At 40.0% G+C, this 26,729-nt stretch overlaps 1 protein-coding gene across 2 annotated transcripts in view; it reads left to right on the plus strand.

The window, feature by feature from the left end:
• Positions 1–26,729, plus strand: part of SPATA6L (spermatogenesis associated 6 like) — a 40,715-nt gene that overhangs the window by 2,506 nt on the left and 11,480 nt on the right. For both annotated transcript variants that reach the window (XM_070742610.1, XM_070742611.1), the window contains exons 2-8: positions 2,017–2,154; positions 4,757–4,805; positions 6,486–6,527; positions 17,526–17,650; positions 20,874–20,951; positions 22,439–22,702; positions 25,771–25,882. In XM_070742610.1, coding sequence (XP_070598711.1) covers positions 2,017–2,154; positions 4,757–4,805; positions 6,486–6,527; positions 17,526–17,650; positions 20,874–20,951; positions 22,439–22,702; positions 25,771–25,882 — 808 coding nt within the window. The remainder of the gene's footprint in view (positions 1–2,016; positions 2,155–4,756; positions 4,806–6,485; positions 6,528–17,525; positions 17,651–20,873; positions 20,952–22,438; positions 22,703–25,770; positions 25,883–26,729) is intronic.

Consider the following 26,729-nt stretch of genomic DNA (forward strand, 5'->3'; position numbering starts at 1 on the left):
ACTTGATAAATTAACTAAAGATCATCACTATTTATAAAATTGCATCCTAATGATAACTGTCTTGCTAACTTTAACATCTAAATTTAACGTCAAACTTTGGCCATCAGATTATTTCCCCAAAGGATTGTTGCAGCACTCAATTTAATTATAAGTTTAAAAGAATTGTATGCATTAAAACTCTGTATGACACTAGCCTTGATCCCTACTGTTAACATATACCAGTGATGGTGAACCTTTTTCCGCTTGGGTGCCAAAAGTGTGCTCACGCGATAGTGTGTGCAACCATGCCCACACCCATAATGTGCCCTGCAGATGCGCACAAATCCTCCACCCCTTGCTTCTACCCTAAAGCATGTGCACAGGCCTCACTGAAGCCTCCGGACTTCCAGTGGGCTCTTTGGGCTGTTTTCACTCTCCTCAGGGTACAGGAAAGCCTCCTGAAGCCTGGGGATGGTGAAAAATGGCCCAATGGGCCATTTGGAAGTTCAGAAACGGAAGGAAATGGAGCTGCCCCAGGAGTGAAATGCTCCCGGTTTGCTCATGCCTGTCAGTCGTTGGAGAGCCAGTCGCGAAGGCAGCATGAGGCTCCGCCTGCCCACCCAAACGCTGCCATTTGAGTTCTTTTACAGAATGTTTTGCACCTGCACAGAGGGTAAAAGAATCCAAATGGTGGTATCCTGACGGGAAGGTGGAGCCTCACACTGCCTTTGCAGCTGGCTGTCCGATAACCGACAAGCACAAGGGAACCAGGAGCACTTCACACCTGAGCTGCCCTACGTTTAGATAGTTGCAACCAGGCCTCACATATCTGCAACCGGGAAGGCTTTTCTGAAGGCCTGTGTAGCCAATAACAGAGCTCCAGATCGATCTGGAACTGTTACCGGCTACAAAGGCCTTCAGGAAATGCCTTTAGGAAATGCTTCTGCAGCTGATAATACTATTGGCTACACAGGCCTTCAGGAAAGCCTTCCTGGCTGGAGAAGAAATGGGCCTAGATGGGAGAGGCCCGGCTCCAACTGTCCAAAGTTGAAGACCTCTGACAGCGAAAGGGAGGCTGAGGGTGAACACAAGTGAACTTCTGGTTGGCCCATTGAGCCATTTTTGATGTGGGGAGAGCAAAAATGGCCGAAAAGAAGCCCAAAAATCAGCTGGCCAGCGTGCTCATGCGTGCTGGAGCTGACATAGGGCAACGTCTCACGTGCCTTCAGATATGGCTTCACGTGCCACAGGTTCACCATCACTGGCATATACTCTCTGCAATCCTTAAACCTAACTTCATCTTGACTCTAATCTTAACCCATACATAAAAATATACTGCTCAAAAAAATAAAGGGAACACTCAAATATCACATCCTAGATCTGAATGAATGGAATATTCTCATTGAATACTTTGTTCTGTACAGATTGAGGCCTAGCTTACATTTTGTACTGAGCATTAGAATAACTTCTTATGCTTCATGTTCATTTTATGTACATTTCAGCCCTAAGAATGAGTCTTTCCCTTCACTTTGAATATATACTGCTCAAAATAAATAAATAAAGGGAACACTTAAACAATACAATATAACTCCAAATAAATCAAACTTCTGGTAAATCAAACTGTCCACTTAGGAAGCAACACTGACTGACAATCAATTTCACATTTATTTTTATTTATTTATTGGATTTGTATGCCGCCCCTCTCCGCAGACTGTGTTGTATTGACATAATAATAATAATAATAATAATAATAATAATAATAATAATAATAAATTTCAAGTAAACCTAGCCCTAACCCTAACTTTAGTTCTCCAAATCATCGGCCGCCACCACTACCAGTATGCCCAAACCGCCCAAACCGGTAGAATTCACCCCTGGTAAGTGTGAACAACAGTTATAAGTCACTTTTTTACAATGTCGTTGTAACATTGAATGATTACTAAACGAACTGTTGGTAAGTTGAGGACTTCCTGTATTTTACATTGAGCACTCTGACCACCTCATCATGGTTGTGACCTCCTCTCATTTTCACCAAAGGTATCTTGCCCCGGCGTGTATTTGACAGAGAAGAACGATGTTTACCTCACTGTTTGTATTCTGGGCCAGTGCAAGGAGACCGATTGCATTCCTCCAATGTTCCCTCTCTTGTTCCATGAGAAAATGTGGTTTGAGAAGGTATGTTAAAAACAAACAGAAATGCCCAATGTTATGGCCTGGTTCCTTATTTAAGTGTAATGCTTTGATTGGACCCATAGGTATGGAAGCTCACAAGCAAGATAGCCTTGTTGGAAATCTGTAAGAGATCATCTGACCCACCCAATCTCTTGTAAATATAGCATCTGTAATGCAAAGGATAATGACCATACTCCTGGCAGGTGCCCAGCTATGTTTTAAAGAGTATCTACTTCATTCTAAGGCAGAATAATGAAATATTAAATTTAGACTCTTTCTCTCCATACCTGATGGAAAACTGTTATCTGCAGTTTACATTCACCTGTTATAATACGGTGGGAGGTGTAAATATGTTGAAAGCCATTTTGCACATTTAGTTCATACCGTATTTTTTGGAGTATAAGATACACTGGAGTATAAGTTTAGTTTTGGGGGAGGAAAATAGGGGGGGGAATCTGCAAATCAGATATTCATCCTTAGTCTGGTCATCTTCAGCACATTATTTTATCCCCTGATTACAGCTAGAAAAAACCTTATTCAGAGCGAGTAGCAATGAAAAATAGCCTGGAAAGACTTAGGGCTGGAAAAAAATATTCTTTGGAGCGATTAGCAATTGAAAAAAGCTTGCAAGCCAGTAAGAGAGAAGAAGATTGTTAGTGCCTTGTTAGGAGTGAGAAAAAAAGCTTCAAAAAAGCTACATTCAGAGTATAAGTTGCACCCAAATTTTCAGCCTCTTTTAAGGAGGAAAAAGATGCATCTTATACTCAAAAAAATACGGTAGATGTTGTGGTTGGCTCTGGTCTAGCTCCTGCCCCAGGGAATGTGGAGGTGGATGCAGGGGAAACTTCAACATGTCATAGGCCTGTTTTATTGCCGGCAGAGTCAGGTAGTTCAGTTTCCTCGGACGAAGAAAAAGGTGGGAGTGACTTGGAAGAGGGGGGCTTGGCACACAGCCCAGGAAGTCAATCTCCATTATCTTCAGTCAATTTGGATGCGGAAGTCTTGGACCCATGCAGGCGCAGAGTTATGCGTAGAAGAGACCAATTGAGGACATATTACAGGAGACAAGAGAGGCCACCTGTGTTTGGGTGGGGCTCCAGTAATTAGTGCTGCTGATATAAATAGCAGCGTGTGGGTTTGGCCGTTGTGGAAGATTATCTGATCGTTGTTCTTCAGGACCGTGCCTTGCTGTTTCCAGACTTTCTTTGTTGATTTTTCACGACTTTGAAACCAAAGCAGAGCAAAGTGTGTGTGCGTTTCACTTTGTGGAAGAAGAAGGGCTGTGATGTTTCTTCACAGCTGCAAGCTAAGTACTTAAGGACTGATTAAGGGCATTGTACAGACTACCAGATTGTTTTGGGACAAGTGCTCTTTGCAATACAAAAAGAGTGCTTAGTTTATTTTGAATTTTGTGATAAAGAACATTGTTTTGAATTTTTAAACTTGTGTGTGTCTGAAATTTGTACCCTTGAATTTTCGGGAGGCTCATACCAGAGACCCCGGCAGAACAGTAGGTAGGTTTTTTTATTCTTACGATACAAGCTGGGTTTTGCAAAGATTAAAAAGAATGGAAAGGCACAGGGAAACGTGTAGGCATAAAAAGGATTAAATAGGATTTCCTTAGCTTTTCTTCTATCCTCTGCTTTTGATACCTTTCTCTTTCTCTTCACTTTATTAAAGTTAATTGCTGAGAAAGGGAATAGCCATGGTGGGATCAAGCGCTCACCCCAGTTTTATGTGGGTTGCTTGTACAACGTAAGCGAAAAAGAGCTGGGACTTTGATCATGGCTGTTTCTTGCATTTTTTTGACCCCCTACCCTGTCTGCAGATGCTTTTGAGCAATTTGTTGGAATCCAAGGTTTGAAATGTTTGTTCCAATCATTTCAAATAAGTGTTCTTCAAGATTCTTCTCACATTTGATACATTTACTGTCTGGCAGCTGCCATTCTAATTTTTCATAGTGTCTCTAGACCTCAGAGGCTGCTTTGGGGGCTCTCTGATGCTGCTTTTTCCATCAGCTACTCAGTGGTTCCTGTAGTAATGTGCCAGCTGCACCCCATAGCAAGTTTTCCATCTCCATCACTTTTTTAGAGAGGCAAGGTGGGAGCAGAAGGCAAAACTGCCTTCTAATCCAGTCTTTTTTAAAACATGAGTGAACTCTCCCTCTCATTTTTTAGCATGTTTTTACTTTGGCCAATTGCTTACCACCCATCATGCAAAGTTTGTCATATTCCATGAGAATTATGTGGGTGTTCTTGAAGGATTTCTGTTGTGTTTTATGAATTAACCTTGGTTTATTTTAATGGTTGTTGATGGCAAATTTCTACCACAGTGTTTGCATGCCAGAATCCAACTTAGCAATTCAGACTTTTATTTAGCAACGGTTATTTTATCTGATGAATAGCAGTGAATGGTCTTTTCAGTTTTCTTCATTAGGATAAAAATATCTCCACTCACATTTTGATAATATTTAGGCTTATTTAATTAACTTTAGTTAGCTGAATAAATTAAAAACTGAAAGGACGAATATTAATCAGATGAAACTTTCTTGAACAAATTGCTGTTTCTAACAGTTTTATTATCATTTTTGTTTCTATTCTTGTAGGTATTTGAAAATGCTACGGATCCTATTACTGTTGTAGAACTGCTAGAAAGTAAGTCTCCTAAAATATGCTGCTCAAAAAAATAAATAAAGGGAATACTTAAACAACAGAATATAACTCCAAATAAATCAAATTTCTGTGAAATCAAACTGTCCACTTAGGAAGCAACATTGATTGAGAATCAATTTCATTTTGTTGTCAGCACATTCAACTTTGTACAGAACAAAGTTTTCAGTGAGAATATTTCTTTCATTCAGATCTAGGGTGTGTTTTTTGAATGTTCCCTTTATTTTTTTGAGCAGTGTATACTCCTTGCTCTTCCAAGTAAAATTTGCTTTCCGTGGTCAGTGATTAATATTATACAAGTTTCTTTTACAGAAGTTAAATACACGAAGACATAACAATAAAATAACGAGATATAAAAAGAGGTCGGACACAAAATTAATTATTGAATTACAACGATCAAACTAATTACTACACATTTAGTAACAAACTGAGATAAAGAGATCCCAACATTCTAATACATTAGGTCTTAAATGTTCTTAGGCAATAATACTATTTACTATCTGTGTTATTTAACATTATAAATATATAAAGTGATAGTTTTGAAATTCTGCCCTGCAGGGGCCTTCTGGTCATGTATTCACTTCTGTTTTTTGGTAATCATGCCATAATTGGCCTGATAGTTGTTGCAGTGCCATAACACATGTACACAAAGGGCACAAGGTGCATTGGGAAGCTGCAACATTTGTGTCATTAATAGTCACCTCCTCTAACTCTGCTTTCAACCTCAACATGTGTTGAGGGAATATATAAGCCAGTTCACCAAATTAGACCAGATTGAAGTTGCTGGAGGCATTATCACAAGATATAGCCAGAAATGATCACAGATGATCTGGTTCAGACATCATAAACAATTATTTTCTTATTATAAGCCAAAACTTGAGTCATACAAAATCTTTCCATTCTTTCTATTTTTGTGTGGCAAAAATAGGATCAAAAGCAGACCTTTTTTAAAAAAAAACTTTTAAATTAAACCAGGAACTGCTGTCCTGATGCTGTTTGAGCTTGGGTGATTGATTTGCACAAACTATTAATAATGAGATCAAACAAAGATCAAACTGAGGTTTCAGAATCCAGTTTGAATTGAATAACAACTGAAAGTATAGGTTTTTTTAAATGAATGTGAAGAAAAAAGAGATGCTGTATGCTTTTTGTGTGTGTGTGTGTGTATTTCTTTCTTTGTAATGTTCAGGAATATGTTTGAAGATCATGTGTGGTCTGGGAATATTTAAAGAAAGCCCTTTTATTCCCCTCCCATAATAGATTAGAATATTAATAGATGGGCGCAATATTTAAATATGTTAGATATGAAAGTTAACCAGATGATCTTCAACCAGTCATTGTCTTTCAGTCCAACCCACCACAGAGGGTTGTTGTTGTGAGGAAAATAGGAGGAGAGAGATGTGTTGGATATGTTGGTCATCTTGAGTTGTTTGTAACAATAATAAAGGTGGGATACAAATAAACCTTGAATGTTTTTTTCAATATATCATTCGTTAAAGTGAACTAAAATAAAAGGGAGGCTCTTGAAGACTAAAACATGAGTAATACTAAATGAAGTTCTAAGGACATGTGCCTCATAAGCTTTTGAGATTTCAGCATTTTTGCACTTAAATTTTATATTTACTTAGCTCTCATGAATAATATGTTTGATTTCTCATTTTTCAGAAAACGTGGCAAAGTTTCGATTATCTGAACTGATACCTTCAGGTAAATTTGAGAAATATTTTTTTCAATCTCATTCATCCTGTAATGGAAGAGATAGAGCAGAGCAGAACAGAACAGAATATAATGTTATTGAAAGGGACCTTGGAGATCTTCTAGTCCAACCCCCCTGCTTAACCAAGAAACTCTACACCACATCAGACAAATGGTTATCTAACATCTTCTTAAAAATCCCCAGTGTTGGAGCATTTACAATTTCTGGAGGCAAGCTTTTCCACTGATTAATTGTTCTAACTGTCAGAAAATTTCTCCTTGGCTCTAAATTGCTTCTGACGGCAGAAAAAGACCTCATGATTCATCTAGTCTTCCCTTATACTATTTTTTGTATTTTATCTTAGGATGGATATATGTTTATCCCAGGCATATTTAAATTCAGTTACAGTGGATTTACCTACCACGTCTGCTGGAAGTTTGTTCCAAGGATCTACTACTTTCTCATGTTGCTTTTGATCTTTCCCCCAACTAATCTCAGATTGTGCCCCCTTGTTCTTGTGTTCACTTTCCTATTAAAAACACTTCCCTCCTGGACCTTATTTAACCCTTTGACATATTTAAATGTTTCGATCATGTCCCCCCTTTCCCTTCTGTCCTCCAGACTATACAGATTGAGTTCATTAAGTCTTTCCTGATACGTTTTATGCTTAAGACCTCCCACCATTCTTGTAGCCCTTCTTTGGACCCGTTCAATTTTGTCAATATCTTTTTGTAGGTGAGGTCTCCAAAACTGAACACAGTATTCCAAATGTGGTCTCACCAGCGCTCTATATAGCGGGATCACAATCTCCCTCTTCCTGCTTGTTATACCTCTAGCTATGCAGCCAAGCATCCTACTTTCCACCCATTACTTCTTATTCTGCCCTCAGGTGCTTTGGATAATAGTTTGATCCCCTCTTCTTTGTGGCAACCCTTGAGATAATGGAACACTGCTGTCTCCCCTAGTCCTTCTTTTGATTAAATTAGACAGATACTATTTAAGGAAACAATGAAGTGAGCTTTTTTATCTCTGATGTTGCCATATTTATCACTAGTATTAGTTATAAATGAGGCAATTTTGAACAAAAGTTATATAGCTGAAGTTTCCCACTATGAAATTTATAAAGGTAATCCCTAATTTAGGATCGCAGTTAATCCAAAATTTATGTTGCTAACAAAACAGTTGTTTAAGTGAATTTTGCCCCATTTTAAACCTTTCACGCCACATATATTTAAACAAATCACTGCAATTGTTACGTTAATAATACGGTTAAGTGAATTTGGCTTTGCCATTGCATTTGTCAGAAAGTTGCAAAAGGTGATTACGTGACCCAACAACACTGCAACCTCATAAATAAGAGTCAATTGCCAAGCATCTGAATTTTGGTCATGTGACCACACGGGTGCTGCAATGGTCATAAGTCATTTTTTTCTATGCTCTTTAAAACTGCTGTTTGAATGATCACTAAATGAACATAAGTAAAGGTAAGTCGAAGATTACCTGTATATGAAAAATATTATTTCCTGAGAAATCTGTGAAGTTTATTCTTTCTTTGTTAAAGCTTCTTTTTTTATGTATCCCCGGGACCGCCTTCTGCTGCACGAATCCCAGTGACCAGTTAGTTCCCACAGAGTGGGCCTTCTGCGGGTCCCGTCAACTAAACAATGTTGCTTGGCGGGACCCAGGGGAAGAGCCTTCTCTGTGGTGGCCCCGGCCCTCTGGAACCAACTCCCCCAGAGATTAGAATTGCCCCCACCCTCCTCGCCTTTCGTAAGCTCTTTAAAACCCACCTCTGTCGTCAGACATGGGGGGACTGAGATACTCTTTCCCCCTAGGCCTTTACAATTTATGCATGGTATGTTTGTATGTATGTTTGGTTTTATAATAAGTGTTTTTTTTAGTTGTTTTAATATTTGATTGTTACATGCTGTTTTTTATCACTGTTGTTAGCCGCCCCGAGTCTATGGAGAGGGGCGGCATACAAATCCAATAAATAAATGAATGAATAAATGAATGAATGAATGAATTATGTAACAGTTGATGCGTAAACAAGACAAATACCAATTCTTTAGCTCCAGCCATTATTTCCTTAAGCTACCCCTAGCATTGTAGGAAATTGATAGTGCCTGGAGACCAGTGATTGGCATTGAAATCCATACTGTGTCTCTGTTAAAACTAAAAGACAGAAAAGGACCCTGGAAACCTGAGGTCAGCGTGAACTATGGGTTCTGGAGCAAATGTGACAATTTTAGAGCAAGGGATATAAGCATGAGGATTTAAGCAAGGGCAACCAATCTTGGCAACTTTAAGCCTCGTGGACATTGACTCTTAGAATTCTCCAGCAGCATGGTCGGTTGGAGAATTGTGGGAGGTGGTCTTAAATTGGCCAAGATTGAACAGGCCTGTTTGAAAGGAAAGAGTAATATGGTTGTGAAGCAAGGGCTGAGGCCATTTATCCGGCCCGTGGGTGAGTGACACAAAACAGTGTTCCATCTAATTTTCTATGAATAAAATGCGGTATTTTGTTAGTAACTAATATCAATCATCAAAAAAGTTACAAAACTTTTCCCCCCTAATTTTGTCATCCAGTTACATTCATTTTCTTTTAATTAAATTCCCTCCTTAATGTTCCTTCAAAAGGTACACCAATTATATTTCTAACTTATTAACCATTATGCCAAAGTGCTTCCTTCTTTCTTTATACATTTTTCTATAAGCCAAGAAAACCTACAATCAGATGTTAACAAAAGAAAATTAAAAACAAAACATAAACATATATGAATTTCAGACTTCTTCCCCCCCTCTAAATAGTACATTCCCATTTTGTTTTTTACTTTAAAATAAGGTATGTGCAGTGTGCATAGGGATTTGTTCATAGTTTTTTTTAATAGTCCGGCCCTCCAACAGTCCGAGGGACAGTGAACTGGCCCCCTGTGTAATAAGTTTGAGGACCACTGGGCTAGAATCTTGAGAAAATCGGAGACAATGAATGACAGAAGGATGGTGACGTTGGTTCTGTGCGGGAATAAATATTCTGAACGTGTACTTTTGTGAGCTTGCTGTGTGTAGGATGTATAACTATATTTTTATTCCGTAGGTTCTGTTTGGAAAATTGCTTTAGGAGTTGTTTTTCTTTTCATGAAGGTACTAAGAATTGCTTTGAGTTTGAGAACTCGGCTCTCCACATTTGTTTTATACTGAAACCTATTTTTTGTGATGGTCAACGTCTATTCTCCTACAAAAACCATTTAGGAAATATTACTCACCAACCATTACATGTTCTGAAAATTTCTAATGTATTCATTTGCCCACAAAATTGGAAATCATTCTGGGCAAAATAAATGCCCAGCTGTCAGTGCATAATTTAAACTTCAGGGAAGCCTATGCTTGCTTGAGTTAAAACTTTATTGGAAGTGAACACAGGGTGGCAGAATAGGCCTTCTCAGTAAGGACTAAGTCTTTTTAGTCTACTTTCTGCTTCTCTATTTCTTTTCAATTTGGGTCAACCCATACTGATACATCCATAATAAAAATATTATTTTTAACAGTAACATTTAAATATTATTATACTTTTAAAATTTGCTCATATGCCCTCATGAAATGAATCTCTTTAGAAGTAACCCAGCCAAAGTTTTACTGCATGGTACAACAGCAAAGGTTGATCTTCCCTAGCACGGTTGAAATCGATGATAGCCAAAAGTATTTGTGCTGAACTTTTGTGGTCCTGCAATCTCCAGTTTTAATAACTGGGTGTCTGGGCCCACTATATGTTGTGGGTCAAACAGAGAAAATATCCTTTTGGGGTGTCAATCTCCATCAATCTGATCCTGTATCAACAGTAGATAAGTTGAGTTTTTACAATTGTCTGTGATTCCACTTCAGAATTTGTATCCAATGTGCTCATAAATCAGTTCTTCTGCTCTTTGTGCTATCTCATATATATGTGTATGCATACCCTCCCCTCTACTGGGCCATTTCTTCTTAAGGCAGAAAGATGCTTAATCAATATATTTACATCTTACTTTCTGCTCAGCTAAAACCCAGACTCTTTATTATGGCCTTTGGATGTTCACCAATTTATCAATTCCTGAGTCAGACTCCGACCTAGGTCCTGCAAAAACATGTAAAGGGATGAAAGAAGACTTGGTATAAATTAGATCCAGCTTTCTTGGTTTTCTTTGATTATTATTATCTTGGCAGCTGAATGTGCTTTTTCATTGTTCTGGGAATAAGTAGGTCATGTAATTTGAAATTATGATTTCTACTATGTTTTGAAAGCATTAAATTCCCCAAATATAAATTGTGACTTATTATTCAAGACTGTTATATCGGCTTTCACGCAGTGAGAGAAGCAACTTTTAACTTTTGGACCTGGTATTTGATAGTGAGTCTTTCTTTTTAGACTTTTTAATGTAAAATTGTTATTTTAGATTTTAATTATTAGATTTGTTATCATGTATTGTTTTTATCACTGTTGTGAGCCGCCCCGAGTCTACGGAGAGGGGCGGCATACCAATCTAATAAATAATAATAATAAATAAAATTAGCTCAGTGATTTGCAAATGCTGTTTTCTCCATTTTCATCTTGACATGTATGCCAGGCTAAGATTGATATTGTGTGCTATCAGTACTTTTGGGGAAGGGGTCCTTTCTTTTAATTAGGTCCAACTGCAAAGCCTGAAAGAAAATAGCATCATTGTCTCTGAACAATATCCCATCTTGGATACTAAGCCTCCATTGGTAGCTCATATGTAGTCTGGCCACTCTTCCAATGTCTCTTCTTCTTCATCTATGGTCTTTTGTATTCCCATTGTCTGTCAATAGTGTTAGAAAATTGTTAATTACTGTAACTTTTATGGGTTCTGTGGTCCTTCTCTATAAAATCCTCTTTGGTGGTTTATAGAGGAATGTTCTGTATGAAGTTTTCCCCAGTGCAAGATGTTCTTGTGGAATTTTCATATATCAAATCATTGTAATTTTATTAAGACTTCTTGAAACTTCAGGACATCTGGCAATAGTTTTGTGCCATACATTTTCAAGGTTTGTGTTCTTACTGGGCCTGCACTGTTTGGCCACATGAAAACAAATGAAACTTCTCCATGTACAGGCAACAGTTCTATCTCAATCTACAGTATATATAACTTTGATCACTTTAAAAGAATGCTTGATTAGAATGTATTCTATAGAATTTCTAGCCATATAGTCTATTACCGTATTTTCCGGTGTATAAGATGCACATTTTTCCTCCCTAAAAGAGGCTGATAATTAGGGTGTGGCTTATACTCTGAATGTAGCTTTTTTCATCCCTAACTAGCTGCTAACAATCTTCCCTAAGTCTTTGCAGAGTTTTTTCAGTACTCTAACTTGCCCTGAGTAAGTTTCTTTCCAGCCCTAACTAGGTGCTAACAATGCTCCCAGCTCTTACCGGCTTGCAAGCTGTTTCATTGTTACTCTCTGCCAAGAATGTATTCCAAACCCTGTCTTTGTAGGGGTTTTTTCCATTGCTTTACTTGCTCCAGATGTTTCTTTCCAGCCCTAACCAGGGGCTAATGATGTTCCCAGCTCTTACCTGCTTGCAAGCACCTCCATTACCGTCTTGCAAGTACATATAAGAGTTCTTGTTTAAATTTGGAAATCTCAATTTTACCCTTGTCCGCTGCTTTTAGTGTAGGCCTATTGTACATTAAAAAAAATATTTAATAGCAGGCTATTTATAGGAACAGAAGACTAGTAGTACATTGCAGGTGGATACACAATCCAGTTAAAAGAGAATGGGTTGTTTGTACTGTTTGCTATCATGTTAATGAACAATGGGGATATATTCCATCCTCTCTAAAATTATTCACTGTGCATACATTTGCTAAGATGTGGTTTGGAATTCCTGAGTTCAAATTTTGGACATCATCACAACATTTGCATTCCTCACTGTCTGCTTGTATCCTCTTTACTTTCCAATTGTAAGGTTTCCTCAGTAGATTCAGATTTATCTTGCACACTGCTGAGTTACAAGTCAGCAACATTCAGCACCAACTGAAGCTCCAGGTCATCTAACAAAGGCAGTTCTTGTGGTGTATATTGCAGAGGTCAAGAGGCAAGGTTATTATAGCATGAATCATGTGTGGACTGTAGTTAGCAATAAAAATAGGCACATGTTGTTATATATTACAGTGGTAGTTTTCATAAAGATTGTACAAACATACTTCTCTTATAAGCATGCTGCTGATGTTGATAACGTACTGAAAAACAACTAGTATTCTCACATTGCAATAGTTGTATCTTAACATTCATGATATTAACAACTTTAGCCCCTCACAAGCTTCATAAAATGAACGGCAAAGAAATAGAGAATTTAAAAGTGAATGGTGAACAGGATCTTAATATTACGGTATACGTTCTTTGCTGAGATGTGATTTTGAAAGTTGTCTACAAATTAACAGGGCAGTTTGACATTGAATTTTTATAGTCATCATCCATAAATAGAATGTGGTACTAAGGGCTAATCAGCCAAGAACTTAATATAGCATCACACTCTAGTTTTGCAACATTACACCAAGTTTTCAATATGAAAGGAAGCAAAACTTCAGGGTTCCTCATCCTCCTAAACAATTGTTGACTAAACAATGTCGTCTGGCGGGACCCAGGGGAAGAGCCTTTTCTGTGGTGGCTCCGACCCTCTGGAACCAGCTCCCCCCAGAGATTAGGATTGCTCCCACCCTCCTGGCCTTTCGGAAACTCTTTAAAACCCACCTCTGCCGTCAGGCATGGGGGAATTGAAACATCTCTCCCTTCCCCCTGTAGTTTCTGTGTATGATTCGACTGTGTGCTTGTTTTTTATATATTTGGGTTTCTTTTGGATTTTTTAACCTAAAACTGTAATTTAGATTGCTAAATATTAGATTTGTTACTATGTATTGTTTACCATTGTTGTGAGCCGCCCCAAGTCTACGGAGAGGGGCGGCATATAAATCCAATAAATCTAATCTAATCTAATCTCCTCCCAGGTTATAAAGACCATAGTAGCCAAATCAGTAGCCTAACAAATCAGTTAATTCCAAGGCATGTTCGTGAGTTTTGGGACAGAGTTTTCAGTGGTTTTTCATCACAAACTCCAGAATGACCAATCCATAAGAAAAGGTTCTTCACTGTTCTGACGGTACTTCCATTGCAATGACTGCTGGATGACCCACATTTAAGAGCTCTTCATCTTTTTATTTAGAGCAATGAGATACAACAACATAAACCACAAAGAGACTCTTGTGATAAGATAAACAAAAGATGCGTATTTAAGTTAAATGAAGAAACCCTAATTTGAGAAACCAATCATACATACAGACATACCAAGCATAAATTTTATAAGCCTAGGGGGAAGGGAATATCTCAATTCCCCCATGCTTGATGACAGAGGTGGGTTTTAAGGAGCTTATGAAAGGCAAGGAGGGTGGGGGCAACTCTGATCTCTGGGGGGAGTAGGTTCCAGAGGGTCGGGGCTGCCACAGAGAAGGCTCTTCCCCTGGGTCCCGCCAGATGGCATTGTTTAGTCGACGGGACCTGGAGAAGGCCAACTCTGTGGGACCTAACTGGTCGCTGGGATTCGTGCGGCAGAAGGCGGTCCCGGAGATATTCTGGTCCGATGCCATGAAGGGCTTTATAAGTCATAATCAACACTTTGAATTGTGACCGGAAACCGATCGGCAATCAATGCAGACTGCGGAGTGTTGGTGTGACATGGGCATACAGTATTTAGGAAAGCCCATAATAACTCTCGCAGCCGCTGTTTCTGGCTGTTTCTCAAGAGAACATGTAATTTTGTGTTATTATGAGGTGTAGGAATAATCACAATAAACCAGGGATGAAATGCTCCTGGTTCGCTAGTATCTATCGGCCATTGGAAAGTCGGTCACAAAGCAAGCGTGAAGCTCCACCCACCCGCCTGGATGTCACCATTTCGGTTCTTTTACCCTCTGTGCATGCACATAATGTTTTGCGCATGAGCAGAGGGTAAAAGAACCCAAATGGCGGTGGGTGGGCAGAGCTTCATGCTCCCTTTGTGATTGGCTCTCCGATGACCAATAGGCATGGGTGAATTGGGAGCATTTCACCCCTGCAATAAATCCTGTGTATCCTTGATATCTTTGGGGTTTGATTATGTTGTCGTTCAGCCTGAGGCTGCTCTGGGACCGGCTGTGTCTCTGCTGGCTCCATGCCCGGAGGAGGATGACAGCGAAGAGGAGGGGGCTGAGCAGTCGGACGGGGGAGAGGAAAGTCAGGAATGGGACGAAGGAGAACAGCATGAGAGCCTCGGGGGGGGGGGCTCTCCCCAGCCAGTAGCTTGGAGTCATTAGGTGATGAAGCACAAGCCATCATTGACATGCGACAGAGACGGTCAGATCAAAGAAAGGAGCAATTAAAGAAGTATTATCAGCACTGAATTAGGAACAGCTGGGCTTGGGTGTGGTCCTCCTTAGCAGGGTTTAAAAGGCAGGCAAGCCCTTGAAGCCATGTGGAGTGTTAGCAGTTGGAGTTATGGTGCCCTGCTTTGTTCTTGACGTCTCTGTTCCTGGCTTGTGGCCCAGCAGTTTGGAAGACTCGTGGGAGGTGTAGGTCTGCTATCTACAGCCTCGTCTTGGCAGCAAGAATCCTGTATTGCTGCATGGACTTTTGCCTTCGTGGATATATTTGAAGATACAGCGTTTTCCTGTTTGTAAGGACATTTTCTGTTACCTATGTTTTTTCTTGAATTTTATAAACTGCCTTTGCCTTTTACCGGTGTGTCTGGCTTCTCTTTTTGGGTTGGTCTTGGCTTCCGGAGTGACCCAGACAGAACAGATTATGTTTTTTACATTGGTGTATTCTAACCATTTGGATATGTAATTTTTTATACCGTTCGGTGAATTCACTGGCATTTATTTTGAAGGAGACTTATATATGTTTTCATTGCGAAGGCTTCCTCTCCGTTAACTGGACATTGTTGTGAATCTTGCCATTCCCAAATGAAATGTCTTTGCTTTGCTATTGAAAGCTAAAAATAAAGCCTTGCTGACAGAATGCATGAAAGCGAACAGACAATACTTTCTGGTGATACCACATGCTTCAAGATAATGAAGGGTCAAATACAATTATATATAATAATGATGCATCCTGGAGGACACGGAGAACGGAAAATTAAATCCCATGTCACTGAGAAAAATGACACATTTTACAATAAGAAACAGTCGCATGTGCTATATTTATCCATTTTTCCTATGGCTAGGTTTAAATTATATCAATGCAATTAGAAACTTGCTTCACTGCAGCTGAAGCACGCACGCTTGTGCTTCTGAAGGGAAAAAAGTCCTCTTTAATCTCTGGTGAAGAATGCTGCTTCATTGATAGCTAAGTGAATTTGCCTTGACCCTAAATGTTTCATGTTTCACAAATGGCAAAGCAAAATCTAGCTCCTTTTCTAACCAGTTATGCTGGGCTTCCTTTCAGAGAAAGGACTGTGGCAAAGGGAGGGGAAAGGTGATTGGTCTTTGCAAAGGGGCAAAGACTTTTTAAAAGTTAGAAGCAGCGGTGGGATTCAGCAGCTTCTGACCAGTTCTGGAGAACCAGTAGCAGAAATTTTGAGTAGTTTGGAGAACCGGTAAATACCGCTGCTGTGGTTGGCTCGCATCCGGCTCCTTTGATCACGGACTTTGAGGAGAATGAACTGGGTCCATCTGTGTATCATAGGCCAGGGTGTTTACCAGAGGAATCGGAAAGAGAGTGAGGGAGAGTTAGAGACTGGGGAACCTCCAGAGACTGCAGAATCCCCAGCTGTGGTAATTTTGGAGTCAGATGAGGAAGGGGATATTGTGGACCCAATATTATATGCTAGGACAAGAAGAATGTGAGGGAGACAAGAGTATCTCCGGCAACGTAAATCTAGGCATTGAATACTTCTATGCACAGCATGTCATAGATATAATTGATAATATAAAAGGGAAGATTATGGGAAACCTCGGTGCAGAAGTTCAATGTTCCTATATATAGAGAGAGAATTAGCAGCCGAAGAGTCTCTTAAATCCTTCTGCAATCCTGAAATCCTGTTTTTTGAAGGCATTTGTGAGTACCTGTCAACGCTAAAAACCAACGACTTGAATTTATTGCCTTATGCTGGACATTCGTTATTAACTGTGCTGATAACAGTGGACTGTTGGCAGTCGGACTGATGTTCCTATGATTTCATTGTTTCCAGCATGTTTCTTTGTAAATAGACAAATATACATAGTGACTTTGCTTTCAAGTCTTCATTGGGGATTAATTACTGATAATTAACCGGGCCAGACAGAACAACCACCTCTGACAGGACCCGACCCCAAAACACGTGAACATATTACTTGTTCCATTTGTCTGAAGAACCCAGGATCCCATGCTTATCATATGTATGAATTCTTTGTTGTTTGCTGTGGGACAGAATGTAGCATGGGGGACAGTATGATTACTTGAATATCTCCGGGACTGCCTCCTGCTGCACGAATCCCAGCGACCGGTTAGGTCCCACAGAGTTGGCCTTCTCCGGGTCCTGTCGACTAAACAATGTCATTTGGCGGGACCCAGGAGAAGAGCCTTCTCTGTGGTGGCCCCGACCCTCTGGAACCAGCTCCCCCCAGATATCAGAGTTGCCCCCACCCTCCTTGCCTTTCGCAAGCTCCTTAAAACCCACCTGTGTTGTCAGGCATGGGGGAATTGAAAAACTTTTTTTCTCCCTTCCCCCTAGGCTTATAGAATTTATACATGGTATGTTTGTTGGTATGATTGGTCTCTTAAATTGGGGTTTTTTAGATTACTTTTTAATATTAGATTTGTTACATTGTTTTTTTATTGTTGTTAGCCGCCCCGAGTCTTTGGAGAGGGGCGGCATACAAATCTAAATAAACTAAACTAAACTAAACTACTTGTCTTTCTGCAATATGGTATAATGTGATGAGATTTTATGTTTCATTGGTCAAACGTATTCCATTGGCCGCAATTCTCTATTTACTATTTAGATGGAAAAGAGCTGGCATTTTATGAAACAAACACTCGGTATTTCCTATTTCCTGAGCCAAAGCTGACTCCTTCATATCCTGGAGTGGATCGAGAGCTATTAATGAACACCCATCCTTCTTTCCCGGTATGTTGGTATGAAATGGGATTTCATCTACCAAAGACAGAAATGTCTGCTTAGTAACCTGAGCTTCATAATGAATTGTGTGATCTGTTAACTTCTTGCTTTTTATTTATGAACATTATTTTGTTAAAAACTCCTCAAAGCACAAATAGCCCAAAGCCTTTTATAGTAAAATCACTTCTGATCATTCAAAGGGTAAGATATACCTCAGTGATAACCTCAGTTAACATAATGAAAACAGTAGTTAGTAAGTTAGGGATAAACTATTGCATTGCATGGGAAGAGCTTAATTTTTTACTTGGAATTGGATTATTTTTTAAGTGACAAAGCATGTGCCAAAGTTTTGGTGTGATTTTTAAAAAATCTTATGTGTTACGACATCTTTAATTTAATCTGGTATCCTTGAAACGGGCATGAATTAAAATCCTATCATTCTCGGCCATTGTCTAGATAGCCCCAAAATTATGGAAGTTAATAACAAGATATTTCCTAGGTGTATATTGTTAGGTTTGCCCTCAATTTTTGCCAGCTCCTTATTGCTTTATGAAAAAATATATTAAAAATTTACAAGAGTTCTAATCGTCCATCTTTATTTTCATCTGATAAAGCTGTTGACCGAGAACTCCTTTCCATCTGATAATCCTTTTTCTGAATATGTACGGTATTTAAATCTTGTGCAATATTGAAAGTGCCTCTTATGTTTCCAAATGGAAATAATGCTGGGAAATAGTGACCTTAAGAGCCCTGAGCAATGTTCCCTCTAATTTTTTTTCAGTGTGGGCGGAAAAGTATAGTGTCTGAGCGGCAGTCCCCTTGGGACTAGGCGGCATATAAATAAACAAATAAACAAACAAATAAATAAATAAGAAAAAAATCCCTTCTTTTTTATTAAAAGAAATTAATAATTTAAAAAAAACCCAAATTCATTACTATTAAAACTAAATCAACCAGCAAAACCAAAAACATAACTATTAATAAAAACAGGTGAGGGCTGGGTTTTTTTTCTCTGTTATTATTTAAGTGCTTTTACCATATGCTTTAAATCAAGAGTCACTTTTCTCTCTGTTTCTCTCTCTTTCCTGTCATTCTCTGCCTCAATCATTTTCTCATTTCTCTTTTTTTCTCCCCTTTTTTCTATCATTTCTCTCTATTTCTTCCTTCCACTCTTCTCTCTCTCTCTTGCTTTCTCTGTCTCTCTCTCTCTTGCTTTCTTCCTCTCTCACACTCTCTTCCTTCCTCTCTCATCTCTCTCTTTCTTTCTCTCTCTCTTTCTCTCTCTCCCCCCCTTGCTCTCTCTCTCTTTTTCTCACTTTCTCTCTCGTTTTCTTTCTCTCTTGCTTTCTCTCTCTCTCTCTTTCTCTCTTGTTTTCTTTCTCACACTCTTTCTCTCTCTTGTTCTCTCTCTCTTACTATCTCTTTCTCTCCCCCTTTCTCTCTCTCTCTCTTTCTCACTTTCTCTCTATCTTGCTGTCTGTTTCTCTCACTCTCTCTTGTTCTCTCTCCGTTCTTCTCACAATGGAGGCCGGCGAAGGTGATATTCAATGTCGGGGGCGTGCTCCCCATCCCCCTGCCAGCCCACCCGGAACATTCAAAATAAGAAAAGCCTTCGCCGGTGAAGGTTTTTCTTATTTTGAATGTTCCGAGCGGGCTGGCAGGGGGATAGGGAGTGCGCGCAACCGCCCGCGCGCCCCCAACATTGAATATCACCTTCGCCGGCCTCCGCTGTGAGAACGCCTGCCCCGCCTCTTCTGCAACCCCCTTGCTGAGAGCCCGGGACGAAAGTGCTCTCGGCAAAGGGACTGTGAGACGGGCAGGGCATGTGTTCCTGGTGCGGGAGGAGCCGTGCCCAAAGGCAGGAGGTGGCGGAGGAGCAGAGGGGGCGATCGGGCAGGCGGGGGGCAGCGCCGAAAGACCGAGGGGGCTGGAGGCACCGTGGGGAGGCAGGGGCGGCCATGGCTCCCTTCCCTTCTACTGCCGGCGCCTCCCTGCCCCCCCCCCGCGGGCAGGCAGGGGGATGGGTATCGCGCGCCCGTGAAAAAGGGTGCGCGGGGGGTATTTTGGGGCGCACGCATGCTCATGCGTGCAGCTTACAGAGAACGCTGGCCCTGAGGGAGAAAAAATATGTATCATAAATTCAGGATAGTGATGTCAAAAGGCTGAAGCTTGATCCCAGGTCAGGGGCATAGCAGAAGCTTTCAAAGAGCTCCCTTTCTCAAATCGTGTCATGATTTATCTAAAGTAGGCATTTATACAGGTAGCTCTTGACTTATGACCGGTCAAAGTTATAACGGACCCTCAAAAGATACTTTAGACCTGAAATTGAAGTTATTATGGCTTCCTCCCTTCACAATCATGTCACATTTTAATGCAGGGGTCTCCAACCTTGGCAAGTTTAAGCCTTATGGACTTCAACTCCCAGAATTCCTCACCCAGCTTTGCTTTGCTGAGTTGAAGTCTACAAGGCTTAATCTTGCTAAGGTTGGAGACCCCTGTTTTAAGCCATTGGCAGCTGGCCCATGTTAGCTGCTGTTTACAGTATCCTGTAATCACATGACCACAATTTACAATATATTTTGCCAGAAATGCATTTACTTCTGGTTTCTGGTTAAAAAAACAGTTGCAGATAATTGGCTTGCTTAATGACTTTTATGGAGGAAAAATTAAAATCAAGTCAGTTGTGTGACCTGCTTAATGGCCAACATAATTTACAAACATAATTTCAGGCTCAATTATGATATAAATCGAGGATTATCTGTAATAACTAAGTCGGTCTAGCAGCCTCTTTGATCCCTTCTGCTGGAAGGAAATATAGTATATATAAAGTTAGGTATTGATGTTCCTTGCGATAACTGAAACGACACGATAGCTTGGCATAACTATTTATTTATTTATTAATTTTATCAAACAATTATAGGGTGGTAATTTGTGCAAATAAAACATTAACTAACCTTAGATAAGTAATGATTAGATAGAATCTGAGTTGCAGATAAAAATATTCCTTGGAAGCAATCAGTAAGTTTATGATACCAACTTTACTTGCTTATTTGAAGTAATTTGTAAGCACGTCCACATATTAGTAGTTAAATTAAATATCATTTCTGTTTTACCTGATATTCTTTGAATTAATGAAAAGTAGACAATTGCAATCTCATGTAGTGCCTTTATGTATTATCTTGTCCTGCATGCATTTATTTATATTTATTCCTCATGTTAAAATTGTTTAAAGGGCATTGCACCAAAATTAGAATTTTCAACAAGAACAACAATTACAGAGCTTCCACTTCTTCACAGCAAGTGGTGCAGTGTAAGTAATTTTAATAAATGGTCATTTTTACAGCCAATTAACATTTGCTCAAATCTCTTTTTTTCTTATTTGTACTCTTAATGTAAGATAGTCCTCAACTTACAACCCCAATTGAACCCCAAATTTATGTTGCTAAGCGAGAAATTTGTTAAGTGAGTTTTGCCCCATTTGATGACTTTTCTTGCCACATTCATTAACTGAATCAATGCAGTCACATGGTTGCTAAGTGAATCTGACTTTCCCATTGACTTTGATTGTCAGAAGGTCGTAAAGGGGGATCACATATCTCAGGGCACTGCAACTGTCATAAATGTGAATCATTTGTCAAGCATCCATGGGAGTGCTGAAATGGTCATAAGTGTGAAAAATTGTCATAAGTCACTTTTTTCAGTGCCATTAGTAATTTCGAATGGTCACTAAGGAGGACTGTCGATATTGCCTTCCCAACTGTGGAAGTGATGTGCCGGTGCCTGGAGGCTGTTGGGGCCTGGATGGGTGTCAACAGACTCAAACTCAACCCTGATAAGACGGAGTGGCTGTGGGTTTTGCCTCCCAAGGACAATTCTATCTGTCCGTCCATCACCCTGGATGGGGGGAGTCATGGACCCCCTCAGAGAGGGTCCGCAACTTGGGCATCCTTCTCGATCCACAGCTCACATTAGAGAAACATCTTTCAGCTGTGGCGAGGGGGGCGTTTGCCCAGGTTCGCCTGGTGCACCAGTTGCGGCCCTATTTGGGCCGGGAGTCACTGCTCACAGTCACGCATGCCCTCATCACCTCGAGGTTCGACTACTGCAATACTCTACATGGGGCTACCTTTGAAAAGTGTTCGGAAACTTCAGATCGTGCAGAATGCAGCTGCGAGAGCAGTCATGGGCTTCCCCAAATATGTCCATGTTACACCAACACTCCGCAGTCTGCATTGGTTGCCGATCAGTTTCCAGTCACAATTCAAAGTGTTGATTATGACCTATAAAACCCTTCATGGCACTGGACCAGATTATCTCAGGGACCACCTTCTGCTGCACGAATCCCAGTGACCAGTTAGGTCCCACAGATTGGGCCTTCTCCGGGTCCTGTCAACTAAACAATGTCATTTGGCGGGACCCAGGGGAAGAGCCTTCTCTGTGGCAGCCCTGGCCCTTTGGAACCAACTCCCCCCAGAGATTAGAATTGCCCCCACCCTCCTCGCCTTTCGTAAACTTCTTAAAACCCACATCTGCCGTCAGGCATGGGGGAACTGAGATATTCTTTCCCCCTAGGCCTTTACAATTTACGCATGGTATGTCTGTATGTATGTTTGGTTTTTATAATAAGGATTTTTTTAGTTATTTTAGTATTGGATTGGATTGTTACATGCTGTTTTTATCATTGTTGTTAGCCGCCCCGAGTCTACGGAGAGGGGCAGCATACAAATCAAATCAAATCAATAAACAAACAAACAAACAAACTGATTCCCGAGATTACAAATGAGCTATATTTTGCAGGATCGCAATAAAATCAAGTTGCAAAGAGTGCCTCCGACATCACCCGAAAAAAGTAGCATCTCACCAGTGCAACATAAGGCAACGAAAAGTCGGAGCTGTAAGAGACTTTCAAGGTCATTTGAGTCCCGCTCCTCATCCCCGAGCTCAAGAAGGCGTCTTCATGAAGTCTGCAGAGATAAGCACCAGGCGGCATCTTCCCTGAACCTGAGAGGTGTTCGGTTCAAAACAGAAGCGGACCACAGGCCGCCTTTCGTAGTTAGACATGTAAGTCCCCAAACTACAAAGGAAATGTTCAGTTCAGTATTGGGGCAGTTTTCTCAATTTAATGCTTCACGAACATTGCAACATTGTAGAAAAACAACATGTGTCTTCCTTTCAGGGTGATCGGGTAGAACCTATCATGGTTTCATTCCATAAAAATTAATTGTGACTGAAGAGTAGGTTTCAGTTGGGACAATAAAGAATACCCCTTAAGAATAATGGTTTCAAAGCTTATGCTAACAATTGGAGCACAAAGAGGAAAGTTGGAAGTTAAATATTTATCTCTTCTACTTTGGAAGGAAGCATCTTTCCTTTTTCTCTTCCTTTCTAACATTTATAAACAATAATATAGGGTAGATATTGGCTTTAAATTTAAATTATATGTTTTATATATGCTAAAAACTAAATATATCCTGCTTGGTATCTTTCATTAATGTTATAGATTGGCAGTTGCGTAGGTTAAATAATCTGTCCATCCATAGGTAATAACCTTTTTTAAAATGCACCTTTGCTTTAAATCAAAATAATTGCTTGGTTATTGTCATTTTTAAAAAAAGAACACACATAAAATTGGGCGTGATTAAAAATTGGACTGATTAAAGATTCAAATTGGGTTGATTTAGTATGCCGCTCCAGGTCCTTGGAGAGGGGTGGCATACAAGTCTAATAAATAATAATTAATACTACTACTACTACTACTACTACTACTACTAATAATAATAATAATAATCTATTTTTCATCTGCGTTTTATCTGTGAGCAATCAACATACACTGGAATGTTATCTTTGTTGCTAGATCCTAGAATTTCAGATTGACAATACAGTGGTACCTCTACTTACGAACTTAATTCGTTCCGTGGCCAGGTTTTTAAGTAGAAAAGTTTGTAAGAAGAAGCAATTTTTCCCATAGGAATCAATGTAAAGGCAAATAATGCCTGCGATTGGAGAAACCACAGGGAGGATCGAGGCCCTGTTTTGTCCCAAGAGATTCCTAGAGAGGCCCCACGGAGGCTTCTCCCCGCCTTTTCCGGCCCTGTTTCCTCCCAGGAAATTCCTAGAGAGGTCCCACGGAGGCTTCTCCCTGCCTTTTCCCGCCCTGTTTTCTCCCAGGAGATTCTTAGAGAGGCCCCACAGAGGCTTCTCCCCAACTTTTCCGGCCCTCTTTCCTTTCAGGAGATTCCTAGAGAAGCCCCACAGAGGCTTCTCCCTGCCTTTTCCAGTTACAGTTTTGGAGGCTCGGGTTTGTAAGTGGAAAATGGTTCTTGAGAAGAGGCAAAAAAATCTTGAACACCTGATTCTTAACTTGAAAGTTTGTAAGTAGAGGTGTTCTTAGGTAGAGGTACCAATGTACATTGATTTCAAAGAGATTCCCACTGAGTTTAATCCAGGTAAGCATGTGTAGGCTTGTGGTGTAACCTACTACTGTTGTCTTTAGGCGGAGCTGATTGTTATGTTTTCCAGGAAAACTACCTGGTGCAATTTTCACTTTTATTCTCTTCCCAAAATTTATGTTCTCCTTCTTGTGTCTTTCCTGCCCATACAGAGACAGTTATGATTTCTTTCTGTGTAGCTAAAGAAAAAACTTTCTTTAGAAGTTTTCATAAATCCAGTGTTTCAGTGTTCACAATATTACCTCTTTCCTCTGCAGACATCAAAAACAGACCAATACTAATTTCATCAATCCCAGTTAGTGCAATCATTTCTCCTGTTCTCAAGAAATGCCAGGATTTAATTAACAGCAAGCCACATACTGTAATAGACTTAATACACTGGGGTCCATTTAAACAGTACAGGTTTAGATGTAACAAGAGAATGATCTTTCTCTACACTTGATAATACAAAAGTGTATTATCTTATTTGTGAATAGGGCAAAAGTGTATACAGTAGTCCCTCACCTATCGCTGGTGTTACGTTCCAGACCTGGCCGCGATAGGTGAAATCCGCGATGGGGAATTTATCGACTGATAGTACTTATTTAAGTATTTATATTGTAATTGTTTGGTAAGTTTTCAAGTGTTTATAAACCCTTCCCATACAGTATTTATTTTAGATACAGTATTTAAATACAGTATTTACAATTTTAGATTTTTTTTTTTTAAACCTGCCGATCGAGTTTGGCGGGCTGTTTAAATCTGCCGATCGACTTCCTCAGAAACCCGCGATGAAGTGAAGCCGCAGTAGGTGAAGCGCGGTATAGCGAGGGACTACTGTAGCCCTATTTGTGAATAGGATAAAGTCAACACTATGAAAGCTTATGCACACTGATTTATTATTTTCACAAATAATTCAAGGCACCGAACACACCATTCCTCCTCCTATTTTCCCCACATGCTGAGAGACTTTGAATGGTCCAAGGTTTTCATGACTATGATGGACCAGAACCCATGTTCTCTGGCGTTCTAGCCTGGTGCCTTTACCACTAGACCAAACTGCCTCTCAGTAAATTCATCTACTACACCATTACTTCTAATGCCCCAACCTTAATTTGAAAGAGGCGAGACCAGGGCACTGATTCCAGTTGCTTCCATTGAATTAATTTCAAATAAATAAACAATGTAATCTTAATCAATAGAGCAGACTGACCCAAATTAATCAGCTAGAACAGTAAACAATAAGGAAACAGCTATAGTTGGGTTCCTGGGAGTGGAGATAAGTAGGTCACAGTGTTTTCAGCTCATAATGTATGATATATTTTAAGCCAAGAAATCCATTAAAATTGGAGTTTAAAAAACAAATATACATAATTAAATGCCATTCCTTCCTATCTACAACACATATTGTCAAATATCCCTGCATACATGACTTGTACACATCTTAATGACAGGTCCAAAATCAGACCACTAGTTGGGTAATTATTTTTTGAAGTAGCTGCACAACACTTAATTTGAATTTTTAAAACAGTTGTTCTAATATTTACCCTGCAATTATATTATAGCTAAGAATTCTATTAAAGGATATTATGGGCAAATGAGCATAAGTAGTAAGTATATTACACACCCCTGAAACATTATTTCAATTATTTCACTATAGTTTAGGATTCCATGTTGAGACTATTTCCTCGTTATTTTCAGGTGGATGCTTCCAAAGGATTTTCGGAGGAAGCTCAATCTCCCTTATCGTATCAAAATGCAAGAGAGGGTACCATCACATCAAAACATCCTCACAAGTACCAGTTGAAACGAGGTACTTACTTGCTTCTTAAGCATTGTTTTAAAATGTTAATTGTTTTTGTGTCTGCTGACATCTCAATGCGCTGTTACATTTTGATGCTATGGAGGCTGAATTTTGTCATCTTTATTTCTTAGGAATATGTGTGTCTGCGTGCCTGTGCGTGCCTGTGTGTGTGTACACACACTTTTTTTGTCGAGTCACCTTGTATGCTCTAATATGGGAGGGAACATATTGCTTCCTTTTGCCTTTCAGCCCCACTCCAGGGGCCATCCAGACACAAACTATATTTTCCGAACTTGCAAAAATAAAACTCCCTTTATCAGCTGATAAAGGGCTTAGAGGATAAAAGCACTGCTTAGCAAGACAAAAACAGCCCAGGTTCGAATCCTAGAAGGGTATGGCTAGCTGATGAGAGCTAAATAGCTTAAAATAGATCTATACTAGTCTCCCTTTATCTGAGTAGTTATGTGATATTCATTGATGGATCGCCTGGTGCACCAGTTGCGGCCCTATTTGGACAGGGAATCATTGCTCACCGTCGCTAATGCCCTCATCAACTCAAGGTTCGATTACTGCAACGCTCTCTACATGGGGCTACCTTTGAAAAGTGTTCGGAAACTCCAGATCGTGCAGAACGCGGCCGCGAGAGCTATCGTGGGGCTTCCTAGATTCGCCCACATTTCTACAACACTCTGCGGCCTGCATTGGCTGCCAATCAGTTTCCGGTCACAGTTCAAAGTGTTGGTTATGAACTTTAAAGCCTTTCATGGCATTGGACCAGAGTACCTCCGGAACCGCCTGCTACCACACGAATCCCAGCGACCGATAAGGTCCCACAGAGTTAGCCTTCTTCAGGTCC

This window comes from Erythrolamprus reginae, chromosome 2, assembly GCF_031021105.1.
Source record: "Erythrolamprus reginae isolate rEryReg1 chromosome 2, rEryReg1.hap1, whole genome shotgun sequence".
NCBI classification, from domain to species: domain Eukaryota; kingdom Metazoa; phylum Chordata; class Lepidosauria; order Squamata; family Dipsadidae; genus Erythrolamprus; species Erythrolamprus reginae.